The sequence below is a fragment of the Quercus lobata genome, chromosome 2, assembly GCF_001633185.2.
Source record: "Quercus lobata isolate SW786 chromosome 2, ValleyOak3.0 Primary Assembly, whole genome shotgun sequence".
NCBI classification, from domain to species: Eukaryota; Viridiplantae; Streptophyta; class Magnoliopsida; order Fagales; family Fagaceae; genus Quercus; species Quercus lobata.
Window position 1 is genome coordinate 13,691,505 of NC_044905.1, and position 15,511 is coordinate 13,707,015.

The 15,511-nt window shown below is 32.4% G+C and overlaps 2 protein-coding genes across 3 annotated transcripts; one reads left to right on the plus strand and one right to left on the minus strand.

The window, feature by feature from the left end:
• The first annotated feature begins 3,031 nt into the window (after positions 1-3,031).
• On the plus strand, positions 3,032-9,161 carry LOC115974597 (alcohol dehydrogenase-like 7). Its single transcript, XM_031095017.1, has 10 exons — positions 3,032-3,133; positions 3,251-3,387; positions 3,494-3,540; positions 3,626-3,954; positions 4,801-4,883; positions 4,974-5,049; positions 5,745-5,809; positions 7,120-7,215; positions 8,300-8,467; positions 8,844-9,161. The coding sequence occupies exons 1-10, from the start codon at positions 3,088-3,090 to the stop codon at positions 8,958-8,960; spliced, it is 1,164 nt and encodes a 387-aa protein (XP_030950877.1). The 5' UTR covers positions 3,032-3,087; the 3' UTR covers positions 8,961-9,161.
• Positions 9,162-9,291: 130 nt separating this feature from the next.
• LOC115974595 (neutral ceramidase 2-like) lies at positions 9,292-15,355 on the minus strand. 2 transcript variants are annotated; one of them, XM_031095015.1, is made up of 9 exons: positions 15,248-15,355; positions 14,934-15,142; positions 14,544-14,846; positions 13,320-13,575; positions 12,953-13,211; positions 11,305-11,430; positions 10,519-10,582; positions 10,083-10,234; positions 9,292-9,895 (listed from the first exon to the last, which is right to left on the minus strand). In XM_031095015.1, exons 1-9 carry the CDS (start codon positions 15,295-15,297, stop codon positions 9,461-9,463), a joined length of 1,854 nt encoding a protein of 617 aa, XP_030950875.1. In that variant the 5' UTR covers positions 15,298-15,355; the 3' UTR covers positions 9,292-9,460. The 2 variants fall into 2 exon arrangements, with proteins under 2 accessions (XP_030950875.1, XP_030950874.1); XM_031095014.1 differs by having other exon boundaries at positions 9,293-9,895; positions 10,083-10,252.
• Between the last annotated feature and the right edge of the window lie 156 nt (positions 15,356-15,511).

Sequence of the window (15,511 nt, forward strand, 5' to 3'; positions counted from 1 at the left end):
CTGGGGACTTTTGGGCCAGAACCACTTACTTGTTGGGCCTGGGCCCCAAAAACCGCCCCTACAACATTTAATTTTTCTAAATTAGTACTTATTGAATTTCCTTTCCATTCTTACAATTATGCCATGTGCACAGTAGACTTTTTCTAAATGAGTTATTTCATTTTCTTTCCTAAAATTATACTACAAAGATAAAATTAATATGTTACTTAAAATTTGTTGTAAAAATATTATTAACATAATATTTCTTTTTGTTAATTATTGAGAAATGTTATGTTCACACTATTGATAACACACATTCATGAACCAATCATGATTCATGACATTTGTCAACTTTTGATCTTCTCTCTCTCTCTCTCACTCATCGGTATGTAAACGACTATTATTCTTAATTTTTAAAACTGAGTGTTTGATTGGTTAAACTTGGTGGATTTTTTTTAATTATTTATTTTTTTTTATTTTTTTTTTACTTTATGACATTCGCTCATAATCAGGGACGAACCCAGGTGGGGCCCAGCCCCCCCCCCCCCGGTCCATAATTTTTATTTTTATTTTTTATAGTTATTATATATTTCATTTTTATAGTTGGACCCCCTTCCAAAACCTTAGGCCCTCTTTCTTCTCAATAAGCCTAGCTAACCTCACCCAAATAGCAACTATCCAAACCCAAAAACTTAACAAAAACAATAAAAACATTCACAATGGTGATTGTATTTTAGCAAAAAAAAAACCTATTTTATCACCAAAGAACCAAAAAATCATGTGTTATTGGAGAAGATAAAGCTAAATTTTTTTGCAATTACAGTAAACTGGTATAAATACCAGTTGACTGTAGCAAGTTGTTAAAAATAAAATACAATATTTTATTAAGATTATATTTTCCTTCAATTAAAAAACTCAGATTCTTTCTTCCTTTATTATTTTAATGAGTTGTTTATATTATTTTAAATGAAGTAATAAAAAAAATTGAACATTTGATATTGGGTATATTGTAAAGTGAGGTATTAAAATAGATAAAGTAGTTTTTTAAGATACTAAAAGCTAAAATTTTTAGTACCACCACTGTGAATGCTCTAATTTCAAAAAAAAAAAAAAAAAAATTCATAGCTAGCCTAGTATTAAAAAAAAAAAAATTTGTTTTTGTTTTTGTCTTTGTTGGTAAATCTTTGCATCTTAAAGTATTTAAAAATAACAATTTTGTGTATTTATAATTTTTTAATATTATATGGATGCCTTTTTTTTTTTTTTTTTTTTTCCCGGCCCTCGCTAGCTTAAAATCCTGGGTCTGTCCCTACTCATAATGTTTACTTTTTATTATCAGAACAACACATCAATTGGTTTTTGGTATAAGTGAGGATTAAACTTCAAATATATTATTCGACAATAAATTTTTTTACTAATTGAGCTAACTGAAACTCACAAACTTGATAAATTTGGATTCTCTTTGTCAGGCATATTTTATGTCTTTTGTGTTTTAATTTTTGGATTACGTTGTTTGCTTCTACTTCACTACATACTCCTCTCTTTCTTTTTTATTTTGTAGGTAAAAAAACTACTTCAAGTTCAAACCTTAATATATATACGTTCTCACTCGAACAGATACACTACCTCTTTTCCTTTCTCTCTAGCCAACATCTTAGTTACAATCTGTTATGCAATCTTACTTTTAGAGCCAAACATGAATAATCTAAAAACCAAAAGGACAATATACTGTTGCATACTGAAAAAAAAAAAAAAAAAAAAAAAAAAAAAAAAAAAAAAAAAAAAACCAAACACAGTTTTTTTATTCAGATCAGGTGTGAGTTACCAATGGAGGTAAGCAAAGTTAATTTGATGTATAACCTTGTTACAGTTTACTGTTCAATATGGTGTTGTCACTGCTATTTTGGTCCTTTTTAGTTTTTACTTTTTACCATCAACGTGTTTAAAAAAGAAAAACAAAAAAGATATGCTTTACATAAGGCAAAAAGGAAAAGTTGCATTAATGCATGACTTATAGTTTATTTACTCTAATAAATGATAGAGAGATTATGTATTTTTTTTTGTGTTTAGAGATTGACCGGTTAAATAAGTATTGGGTCTAGCAAACACAAATGGACAGCTAGGGTTTTGTGGGTGCAATATCTCGAAAAAGAAAACTGTGGGTATTGTAAAATGACTTCCCTATAAGTCCTCTTTCGTCCTATCTTTGAATAAAAATTTTGTGACTTAGATCCGGTGCAATAGGCATGCAATAATATTTTGAGATTGAAACTTAAAAAGTTTACTTTTAATCTCAGCCATTAAACTTTTAACCTTTTTTTTTTTTTACACTTTTTCACTTTTTAACTTCTCTCTTCTTACACTGTTACACATTAAAAGGTAAATGCACTAGTTAATGCACAAGACAAATTGGTCTCACCTTGAGTGTTCCATTGTATGCTCCACAAATTATACTAACTTGTTTAATTTTTTTCCCTAATTTAAACCTTATTAATTAAAGGGGAAAAAAAAACATGTGACAAGCTATTATTACTTTATTAGTGAAACATAAAATGGAATCTTGAACAAAATATTTTCATTCCTTGTCCCTTATCTCTCCTTCAAATTGTGTTTGTTTTTCCCATCTTCCTTAACCCTTATCCGAATAACTTTATTTAGCTTCTAATCCATTTATAGATAAGATTTCAATTCAAGAACTCCATCATCGAACAGTTATCCTAAGCACTCAAATTGTAATCTGTTATCCCTTAATTAAAAACCCATTGACCTGCACAGGCAGGCTTCAATTTAAGATATTACAGCCTTAATTTGTCAAACACACAGTTCAATTATTATCTTAAATCTAAAAGGATGTATCTGTTCCAATTTAATCAATCTTTTAATAGTAATAAAGTTGTTTCTGAAAACTATCACGCCAAATCTATTTTTAAACCTGCATGAAATCACATTCACTACCACTGGCATCCCTAGCCATCTTATAAAAACCTTCACATTCTCGCTCACCACCAACTACGTCTCACAAGTCTTACATTGTCCTTTGTCACACAGAGAGAGAGAGAGAGAGAGAGAGAGAGAGAGAGAGAGAGAGAGAGAGTTTAATTTGTCAGCATGGGTGAGAACATGTCAACTAAAGGGAAGCCAATTAGATGCAAAGGTAACTCTTTGGGAATTCCTTGAATTTTTTTTTTTGCATGATATGAATTGTGCTTCCTGAACTTTCTTGTAAGTGTGTGAAAATGATTTGTTAACGTTCAATATGTTTACTATATAGCTGCTGTTAGTCGCGCACCAAATGAGCCACTAGTGATGGAGGAGATCATGGTGGCACCGCCAATGCCTCGTGAGGTTCGGATTAAAGTCATATGCAGCTCCCTATGTCACACCGATATCGGTTTATGGGTTTTGAAGGTTGTTATTTCAAACCATATATATTCTTTAAACTTTTACTTTCATGAGCTTAATAAATTCTTGAAAATTTGTTGACACTTAACGCTTTTCTTTTTTTGGTTTGAAGGATTTGCCTGGAATATATCCAAGAGTTTTAGGTCACGAAGCTATTGGGTTAGTTTTACATTAGTTCTATGATATGCAATATTTTGGGGTTTGTTGCAATGATTTCAAACCCAATTTCTTTTATGTGTTGTAGGGTCGTGGAAAGTGTTGGGGAGGGTGTTCATGAAGTAGCTGTAGGAGACACTGTCATCCCTACATTCGTCTCGGATTGTGGTGAATGTGATGGTTGCAGATCACAGAAGAGCAACATTTGTACAAAATTGCCTTTCAAAATAACACCTTATATGCCTAGATATGATCAGGGCACCAGATTCACTAGCTTGAATGGAGAGACTATATATCACACTTTGTGTGTGTCCAGTTTTTCGGAGTACACAGTGGTAGATGTTGCCCATGTAACAAAAGTTGACCCCTCAATCTCCCCAAGTAGGGCATGCCTCCTCAGCTGTGGAATATCAACAGGTAATTTTGCAAGGATTAATTTCCTTTAATTACTATTTGGAACTCGAGCAAATTAAACAGCTATAGCTAGGGGAGAGGTACTTTATTGAGATTGAGTTATTGTTAAATCCAACAGTTTAACAATTAAATACATGCATCATGCAGTTTAACAAATACATGCATCATGCATGAGCCTATTAGGTCATATAGTAGAAATATTTAATTTGAACTATGAAATAATTCCATTTCATATAGAAACAATTCCTCCCATTTTTCTTAGTTTTTGTTGATAAATGGATTCACACTATATTCTATATATATCTTTTTTAAATTATAGTAATCAGGGGCGGAGCTTAGGGTGGGGGGGGGGGGGGACTTGGCCCCCCAACTATTTGAGTTGGTCTAATAATGTTCTTAAAAAAAATTGTCTAATTTGTCTAGTAGTTATAGAGAATGTATTGTTTCTCAAATTCATTTTTTATGGTAAAATGTGTTTTCGTATTTTTTAAAGTTTTGGATTATTTCTGTCTGTGAACACTTCATTAATTCAATTGAAATTTTTTTACTCACAACGGTAGATAATTTGGTAACTTATATTGAAAATGAAAATTGTAAGGATTTTACTATGGAAGATGGTGAAAGATTAATTTAATTCTATGAAACATTTAATTTTAAGGATTCATTATAAATGATACTAATTTTTTGTGTATGTGTATAGATACATGTGTTTGTGTATGTGTATAAAAGTTTGTATAGACTAATAAATTAGCAATATAACTCGGCCCCTCCAAACAAAAATTTCTGGCATTATTAGACTTCGAAAGGACATTGATGTGGTTTTATCTCATTGATAACTTGGGTTTTCAGGGGTTGGTGCTGCTTGGAAAATCGCAAATGTGGAAGAAGGATCAACTGTTGTTATATTTGGGTTGGGGTCCATTGGAATAGCTGTATGAATTTGCAGACTTATTATAAGCATAGTTTTCCTCACATTCATCTTTGATACTTTACAGAAACTCATATATAATTAGGTTTTCTAGGTTGCAGAAGGAGCTAGACTCCGTGGCGCTGCTAGAATTATTGGTGTGGATCTTAACTCAAAAAAATTTGAAATGGGTAAGAAAATTATCTCTGCGGATCACCTGTCTTTTTGGGCCATATGAAACTCTGAAAATGTCTTGATGAAATAAGATAACAAACGCCACCCCTTTCTAAAATATAAAATTATCTCTGCCGATCACCTAGTATTTGTTTACATTTTTGCTAAGTAATGTTATAGTTTATAAAGTATTTTATAACATTTTTATAGATTATTGATCTAACTAATTCTCACTAGTTTTCAAGTCTACTACTAATGTTATTTTTTTACTTACCGATAATCATTCACTGCATCAGTAATTTTAAATAATAATAAAAAATTGTATCTTTATCAATTTCATTTTTTTTGCCATTTTTATGTACTTAGTGAGTGTTTTGTAAGAAAATATTAGAGTTAAATACTATTTTATAATATTTTTTACAAACTAACAAAAATGTGACAATTTATAATTGGTGGAACACATTATTGACCACTTTAAATAGATTAGAAGATTTTATTCCGTTTTATATGCTATGATCAATACAAAGGTCTTTTTTTTTTTTTCTTTTTTTTTTTTGCAAGTCAGTTTATAGTCATAACTCATAATGATCACTAACCGTTCATTAAATATGGAAGTGTACGTGGAGAATATTTTTTTCATAATGAAACTATTAACTATACGAGTAAGCTTTGCATTGGGTCAATATGAAGATGTTTTTTGTTGTTAAATCAGGGAAAATGTTCGGAGTCACAGACTTCGTCAATGGAGGAGAGTGTGGAGACAAATCTGTGAGCCAGGTCTTTTTCTTAACCTACACAATGATTGTTTAATTAATGGGTCTGTTATTATTTAATTGTATACTTCTATCTACTCGTAATATTGAGATCATGAACTCTTACTAACCTAGGAGTGAATACGCTTATCGGTGGCTTCAACTTGTGCCTCTATTAAGCACAAGAATTGTCTCTGTTATGTATCATGTAAGTTCTTTCACAGATTACTCCAGGGCTTGGTAGTCGTCCGTGATTGATTTCGCGTCTTTTACAACAGAAAGAACCTTTTTTGGTTGGGGTAGGCAGTGCCAGTTCCAAAAGTCCAAGTCCAAGCCAGGGAGTTCACGTTTGCACCCAAAAAAAAAACATTTATACTTGCTAAAAATAAATTATGTACATTATTTTTTAAAAAATAACTGACATGTTTTGTTTAGCCTAAAAAAGAAAAAATAGTTTCTCAAAAAAAAAAAAAAAAAAAAAAAAAAAAAAAAAACACCATCACTCGAGAACCTAAAATTTTGGGTTCAACAAAAACAAATCCCCAACATAATTCTTAACCTTTTAAACCCAACAAGAAAAAAAAAATCCCCAAAGAACAACAGTTAAAATAGACAAACATGAAACAACGACAAATGAACAATATAGTCAACAAAAAACCCATTAAAAAAAATGCTTATCATCTCATTCAATTCATTTCATAAAAAAAATCTATAATTTTATTTTTCCTTGAAAAAATTGTATTAAGAGAGATACTGTGACTATGAGTTTTTTTTTGTGGTGCTGACAGTTATGCTCTCCTCAACTTTACACTCGTAGTGACTCAGCTCTCTTTCATAGCTCAACTCATAGTCGCACGTTGCTTTCTCTCTCTCTCTCTCTCTCTCTCTCTCTCAATTTTTCTCTTCTCTATCGTCATTCAAACTCTCTTATATTATTACTCTCATCTTAGTATTCTTAATTATTATTTTATCTCTCATCCGTCTTTTTTGCATTTTCATTTTGTTAGTAGAAAGAAATTGCAAAATTTCATATATTTGTATTCTTCTTTTTGTGAAGTTGATATATTCAAGTTTTATTTTTATTAGAGTTTTTATAATTTAAGTTTCTTAAAGACTACTTTAAAAAAAAAAATTCGAGAACCCCAGTGGGGTTGGGACTAGCTAGGGATGGGGTTGGCAAATTATCGCATGATAATTAATGGTGAAAAGGAATAGATTTTGAAATTGTGAAGTCTTTACTGCTGCTGATGGGTGTAAATCAGCAAATGCTTAGCTCTTTTTATTTTAAATTATTTTTTTTAATATGTTGCTGTTTCTGTCTCCCTCATTTTGCAGGTGATCAATGAGATGACTGGTGGGGGTGCAGACTATTGCTTTGAATGCATTGGATTGCCATCGATGGTGCATGAAGCATATTCCTGTTGCAGAAATGTCTCTCTCTCTCTCTCTCTCACACACACACACACAAGCATGGCATACGATATGATCTTTTACTGAATTTCTTTTCAATGCTACCCACTGCATTCTAGAGATCTTGTGTGGTCCGATTGCTTTATGACTTAATTTATGGCAGAGACATAGTACGTGTATCAAATCTGAGCCCAGCATCACACCTCTCAAATCTATATTTATATGAACTGAGACAGCTGATCTACTTGTGAGAAAAATAATTCATGAATTGATGATCAAATGGGTTCAAGCTTGTGAACTTTTCACACTTTGAGAGTTTAACGATTTATTGTTAAAAGGGAAGGGAAATTGGTTATTTCAATGCAATAAGGTTAGAGATATAAACTATTTTACAAATTTTTTTATAAACTGTTGATATAGTAAGTAATTATTGGTAATTGTAAAAGTAATATTAATGGTAAGCTTAAATGAAAACTAATAAGAGGTTGGTCACATTAACATTTTGTAAAATAATTTGTGTCTATAGCATTACTCATTTCAATATACTAGTCTAGAAATTTCCCAAATTAACATTAGCACAAGTTTGTGATTCCAATTAAATTTACATTATTTGAAGAGGATATTCAAGAAAAATTATATGCAGCTATTTTGTTGATTGATGACAGTGTATAATTGTTTATTGTGCCACAAACCCCTTGTTCTATTATTCACTACAAAATACTCATAAATTAATGTGACAATAATTATGATTGATGACAGATTAATAATATAATATAAATAAAGAATAACATTGGGTATATTACAAATTTTCTTACACAAGGTTTACAATTTGATTGTTCATCAATCATATTCATTGTTATATCTTATTGTAAATATTTTGTAGTAATAACTAAATTATTTAGTTACTTTTTTTATTTATTTTATATTATCTTAAAAATTTGACACAAAATATCTAGTATTCCTAACATCACTCTTAACACTAATTACATTATTCCCCCTCAACATGTGGAAAATTTTGTGCCTCTAAACTTATTTTTTTGGTACATATAATTATTCTTGTTGCTTGAACTAAATACAATCATTTTTGTTTTCTATTTACCTTCAGGGTTGGGGAAAAACTGTAATAATAGGAGTGGCCAAACCAGGATCAGAATTGGGCCTTAAGTATCACGATATCCTTGATTGCGGGGGCAAAAGCATCATGGGATGCATCTTTGGAGGAGTTAAAGCTAAAACTGATATTCCCATCCTCCTTCAACGTTACTTGAACAAGGTGATTAATTTGACAGTTAGGAAATGACTTATCTAGCTTTTTACTATTTTTTTTTTTTTTGGCTGAAAGTATGTGCTAAAGTATACTTACACCTTAAAAAAACAAGATTTTTTTTTTCTTTTAAACTACACGTTAAAGTTAAAAGCTAAAAACTAAGCTTATAAAATGATGTCAAATAGACACTAGTCTATTTAAGCCTTAGAAAATTAAGCTTTGTTTTGATCATGCTAATTAGCTTGCAAAGTAACTATTTATGGATTGCATTTTTGTGGTGGCTATTTTGCTTCTTGTACTTCTTGTTTATAGTACAACCATCAAGTTTTGCTTTCATTCTTCCATATTGTTCCTAACATTTTTTTTTCTTAATAACTATCAGGAACTGCGGTTGGATCAATTTGTCACACATGAGATACAGTTCGATGACATCAACAAAGCTTTCGATTTACTTCTTACGGGAGAGTCTCTCCGTTGTGTGATTTGGATGGACAAATGAGTTCAACTTCACAAGCGACCTATTTGTCTTCATGCATTTGGATGTGTTCAATTTGATCATGACTTGAGTTCTCTCAAAAGCAAACTTGATTATAAGTCTTTCAAATGTGTCTTTGTTGTGTTTTATTTGCGCATGTACCTATTCAATTCTTAAATTACCAAAATTATATAAGTGTCTATTTATTTGCCAAAGACCTTGAAAATAAATAGCATCACTCAATTCTTTTTGAAAAATAATTACAGTATGCTGCTAATCCTGCAATTCGAGCTACAAAGTCTTTGACAGCATCACCCAATTCTTACTTGAAAGAAAATCTGTACTTACCATATATAAAATAATGTCTTATTATTTTATGTAAGGATAAGGATACATATGATAAGTTATGTTTATTTTACATATTGTGTGCCTACACACAATGCCCAAAATAAGGGAGTCTTTGTTTTCTTAGACGAACCAAAGTGCCTTAGCCTATATACCCAGGAGCCAGCTTCCTTTGGTATTTACCACTCAATGGTTGCCATGCTATACAAGTAACTGTCATCTGCTTTCCACTTAAAAAACAAAGAGAAATCATCATCATCATCATAAACTGGAGTCCAATGCTGCCCTTGAAGCACCGCTACCACTGCAAATGTGCCTTCTGTCAATAGGTCATATCTTGGGTTTGCACTCCAAAATGTGGCACTTGCTTTGTCTCCCTTTGTGAATGTGCCATTTTTGGGTACAATGATGTCTTGTTTCATGTCACCAAAGTTTGTTCCAGGAGGAGGTGAGTCTCCAAAAGGGTCAGGTAGGAGGCTGAGTTGTGCTTTAAAAAGATCTGGTGGTGAAGGACCTTTCATGATCTTTTCTCCTTTTGCCATTGTTTCTGCTAATTTCTTGAATTCTTGGATGTATGCTGATAATGTGTGTGGACCATAGAGGGTCGAGGCAGCCTGTATATACCAAATAAAATTTTGCATATATCCCCAAAAATGATAAGGCCTAAGGATTACTTAAAATTCATATATTCCTAATGCCATGGTAAACAATAGGGATAGATTTCTATTTAACCCCAATTTTTTTTTCTTCAAAGAATGGTAAGCATAGCATTTGCATGTGAAGTTGTCACTGATTATGTACCTCATATCGTTGTTGCTCGAATTCTTCGAAAGTTGCAACGTATTGCGAATAAGTATTGGTGAGGCCGGCTATTATAACTTCAGTGTTGTTATTGAATTCTCCATTTCCATTACTTATGAGTGTCTCCTTAACTGCCTCCCTTAGTCGCCGCCCTGCCATTGTTGTGAACTCTGCAATTCTCAATAGCTTAGAGAGATTGTCATTTTTTTTTTTTGCAGAGATTGTCATTGATGCTTGGTTTAGATTTTATCCTAATAAGTAATACAAATCATGCAAGAGCTCAGTACTTCATATCTAGTACTAAGGTTTCCTCTAGGTTTCATTCTCATGTACTTCATTTGTCATTTTCCAACGCTAGATGACAACACTCGCACAAGCACACACAAACAAGAAAAGTCATTTATTTGGTGCAAGATTATTAGATGGAAAAACTAACCTCCTGGTACAGAAAGTATGATCAGCTTTCCCAACCTCAGCATTTGAATTGGAAGAATCGCTGGCTGCATTTATATCCACAAAACCTACCAGTAATTAGAAAATCTATTGTGTTATGTGTAAGCCAAACAACAACAACAACAATAATAATGTGATGTGTGCCTTCTTGAGTTTATAGCCTAGTGATAGTCAAGCACTCAAGCTTAAGCACTACTAAACTTTCAAATAATGGTTCTCTCAATTTTTATTTTTCTTTTTATACATAAATGGGAAAGAGAGAGAATGACTTCTAACTCTAAAAAAAAGGTGATGCTATTATTATTATTTTTTTTTTTGAATAAAAAGGCGTTGTTTCTTAAAATGGGAAGAGAGAGTCGGTTATTACTTTTCAAAATCTTGGGATCAAATTGAAAATTTTGATAGATTTTAAGGACCAAATTAATGTGGTGCTTACCCAATAACTATTTGAATTTTCTTTTAATTTCAAAAATTATTTGCGCTACTTTAATTTCATGCTGAATATTTTCCCTTGTCATGACATGAGGTTCATAAATATTGATGTATTTGTTTTAAAAACTTAAAATGTCAATTAATTTTCACTGTTAGTTTATGTACATGTTTTGTTTTTTAGATATAATTATACTTTTAAATAACTTAGTTTCTTAGAAAAAATAGTAATAAAGTTATTGAGAGAGTGAGTGAGAGTAGTAATAAAGTTATTAATAACACGAATGAGAAAGAATAAATATATAAAAAATTTAATGAGTAGCAGACTAGTTTGCCTTACCGCCGATGCATATGGCACAAACATTTCACCAGTGTCTAGCAAAACTGTTTTGGGCTTTTGGCATTGCACTTGATAATGGGTTGGTTCCTTAAGCAAGTCTCTCAACTTTCTCCATAACTTGTAGATCTGCAAACAAAGGGACATCAGAGACTCAAACAACAATAACAATTATAGTCATATATGGGATTCGATCCAATAGGCCCAACGGCCGAAATAAACAAATTCTCTTATTAGAGTCTCCCTGTGACCCTAAAGGATTTTCTTGCCGGATAATAAATAGTAGAAATTATTATGAAGCAAATAATATAAATTGAAATTCTATGGTATCTATATTAAAAATAAAATAAAAAATTCTAGAGTACAACAAATTTCACAACTACATAGATGACATGTTGTAAATGAGATATAATAAAATTATATTAATAGTGAGTTTAAATGAGAACCAATAAAAACTTGCCACCTCAATTTATGTGGAAGTTTCGGTGTTTGTATTATGTAGCATTACTTTTTGGAGGAGATAGATACTTGAGAGAAACAACTATATTATCCTGTAAAACTTAGGAATATTTTGCTATTAAATTCAAACACATGGCTATAATGACCAATGAAGTACAAATAGTGTTTTCTTTTTCAAAAATAATTAAATTCAATATAACTATGTAAATTTAATTAGAAAACTTATTGTATTGTACTAAAGTATTGTATCTAAATTTAACTTATATTATCTTTTGTATGGATTATTAGATTGATCTATCCTAGTAAGAGTTGCCCCAACCCGGATTTTTTTTTTCTTCGAAATAACCAAATCCCTCAAACAATTTCATTAGTTAGCAAGGTTTTGAAACGATTTAATAATCTAACAAATCGAGTCCATTGTACACAATTTTGTTGTGCTAAATGGAGTCGTTTAGAGTCAAGTTCTATGGAAATCGAGTCTCAGGAATTCAACTTTCAACGACTTGATTTCTTTGAGAGCCAAAGACTCGATTCCATGGAACTCGACTCTCAATGACTTGATTTCCTTGAGCCAACGAACATCAAACCAGAACAAGAACAAACAACGAAGCATCATTAAATCGAAAGACCCAGACAAGAAAAACAACGAAGCATCATCAAATCGAAAGACCCAGACAAGAAAAACAACGAATTAGAGGAAACCTTCGCCTGGAGCTTCATCGCTGCCTCTTGGAACTGCTGGTTTGTGTTTCTTCTTTGTTTAGTTTGTGTTTTTGGGTTTTCTTCTTTGGTTTCGCCTTCTTCGTGTAGTTCTTCAATTTCTGGGTTTCTTCAGTTTTGTTTGGTCTCCTCATGGAACTCGAGTGTGAAACACTCGATTTCAAATTGAAACTCGACTCCTCTTTGCTCGATTTCAAAGAGCAAAATTGAGTCAAAGAGCAAAATCGAGTCCAAGGGACTCAATTTGTTAGATTGTTAAATAGTTTCGAAACCTTGCTAACTAATGAAATTGTTTAAGAGATTTGGTTATTTAGAAAAAAAAAATCCCCCCAGCCCTACTCTATAGCCTGAATACAAAATAGGTCCCATAATGCCCAGAAAAACTCCATAGGTTCATCAGGCTGACCTGAAAGAAAGTTAATAAAATTGGAGCATCGAACGTAGAGAGAGAGAGAGTAAAAACTATCATGACCTTTGTATCACCTTGTTGGAAACCAAAGGCACCAGGTCCATCTGTAGTTCCAGCAGCAAAACCTGGACCAAGTGCTGCAGGACATGTTTTGACTACATTGTTCCCATCTAATTCAACTTCAATATCAGTAAAATTTAAATAAACATGGCGATAATCAATCTTTCCTGTCAATTCCTCTGTAGCAGAAATAAACAGATCAACAGCCTTTTGGTATTGCCTCCCCCCTATAATCTGTGTGCTTAGTATTTCATCTGGGTATCTGTTTCACAAAATCACAAACCCATTAATATGAGCTTTTGATAATCACCCATTAATATGAGCTCGCATCAAGAAAGACATAAGCCCATTAAGATTAAAGTGTCAATACCCAGGCCCACGGCCCATACAGAGCTGATCATTGCCATGGCAGGAGGAACGATTGAAGTCACAGGGTTTTCCACCATCAATGCAAAATGCTCCAAGCACATTTGGGGTCACATCTCCAACATTTGATTGGCAAAATGCTCCTACAAATAGTGATCCATTGTTTTTCCTCACCTTAAAACCTTGGCTGGTTAAGTTACCGCAGGGCTTTCCTCCTGTGGCTTTGATTGCTTTCGCTTTCTCTACCAGTGTGCTAATGTCTAACCCCATATAGGAAAGAAACAGTTACAGGATGATGATTATTATGAAATTATGATTTCATAGCAACCAAAAAAAAAAAAAGATCTTGTTCTTCTATAAGATAAGAGCAATGCTTTGGATAATAGAAGAATCTTTTCTTTTTTCATAATTTGTTGAGCTAGTATTCACAATTGGTTCGGGAATGTTTTATACTTCAAATGTGTCAACATTTTAACACAAAAGGTGAATGTGAGAAAATCAAAACCCTTTTCTTAGACTAAATATTCTTTCATACTTTTTATATCCACTATTTTACACGCATATTCACAATTGATTAAAGAATGTCTACATCTTAAAAATGTTAACATTTTAACAAATAAAAGTAGACGAGAGAGAATTGGCTAAATATTTTTTCAAATTCTTTTTATATCCACTATTTTACACACACATTCAACTTGATGTGGGAATGTCTACTTTTAAAAGATGTCAAATGTCAACAATTTAACACATAAAAGTGGATGCAAAAAGAGATGTGAAATAATATATACGAGAGAATCAAAACCCTTTTTCTTAGGCTAAATATTCTTTCACACCCTTTTACATCCATTATTTTTCACACATGTACACACTTTATGTGGAAATGTTTACATTTTAATGCATAAAAGTAGATGTGAGAGAAGCAAAACTCTTTTCTTAGGCTAAATATTCTTTTACTTTTTTACATTACTATTTTACACAAATATCATATTTGATGCATGAATGTCTATATTTAAAAAATGCTAGATATAAAATTGATTGTAAAAAAAGAGATGGGAAATAATGAAGGTGAGAGAAAAAAAACCTAATACATCAATTATAACATGTTACTTAATAAAACGAAAAAAAAAAAAAAAAAAGTAATAAAATATTTTTTTTGTGTTACTACACTTTGGTAAGGTAAAATGTGACAAGTTGACTACCAAAGGCTTTGGTTTAGAGATGAACTTACTCGATCTGTTAGAGGAGTTGGTGACTGGTGTGGAGGATGAGTTGGTGTTAGAAGTGAACCAGTCCTCGAAGAATCTAGCAGCTGCACCTTTGTTGTCACCACTGATGAGCTTGTTGTTTCTGCTCATGGAAGTACCATGCGTTGCGTACCAGCTAAAGGCTCCAATGCTCTTCTTGCTTGCACCATCAAAAAACTTCAACAGTGTCATTTGGGTATCAACGTTGTTTGGGTACCGGGCTCTCTCCTCTGCCGGGTTTAACAAATAAGCACTTGGGCTCCTGTTTATTCTCGCATTTTCCACGCCTCCAACAAAATCACATTATTCTTTTTTGGTAATTTGAAAAGTCTGATTACATAAGATGATTACACTATATGCAAAGAAATGCTAACCTTTATTGATGAAAATTGAACCAGGCTTGAGATTGTTGTGAGCCTGAACAATGCTCAGCTCGATTGCGTTAACAATGGCATCAAATGATTGATGCACAAAACCGAGAGAAGTGATAGAGTAAACTAGATACTGCAAGTAACCCCCTGGCCCAGCATGAGTATCGATGCCACTGATTGCCACATTTTCCTCCGTGTACAAATCTCCAAACCTTCAAATTACGAAAAAAATTTAATATAATTGTTAGCCAAACAGTAACATATTGTCACAAACTCGCAATGTATATACTTGATTAGATTTTGGTTCTCTGGTGTACCTTGATTTTAGCTTCTCAAGCACTTTTATAGTGACAAGCTGTGAAGCCATGCCAGCATCAAGATTGACAAAAGCGAACCTTGGACCTTGGGAACTCTCAGCAACCACAAATGTCCTAGCTCTTATCCTAAAATGGATACCGGCAGTGCTTTGGTCCATATTAGCATAACCCATCATTTTCACCCCAGCAGCAGGACCAGTCACGTCAAAGCTACCTACACCTATCAAGTAATCCCCATTAGTGGCTCTAAGCACACCACAGATA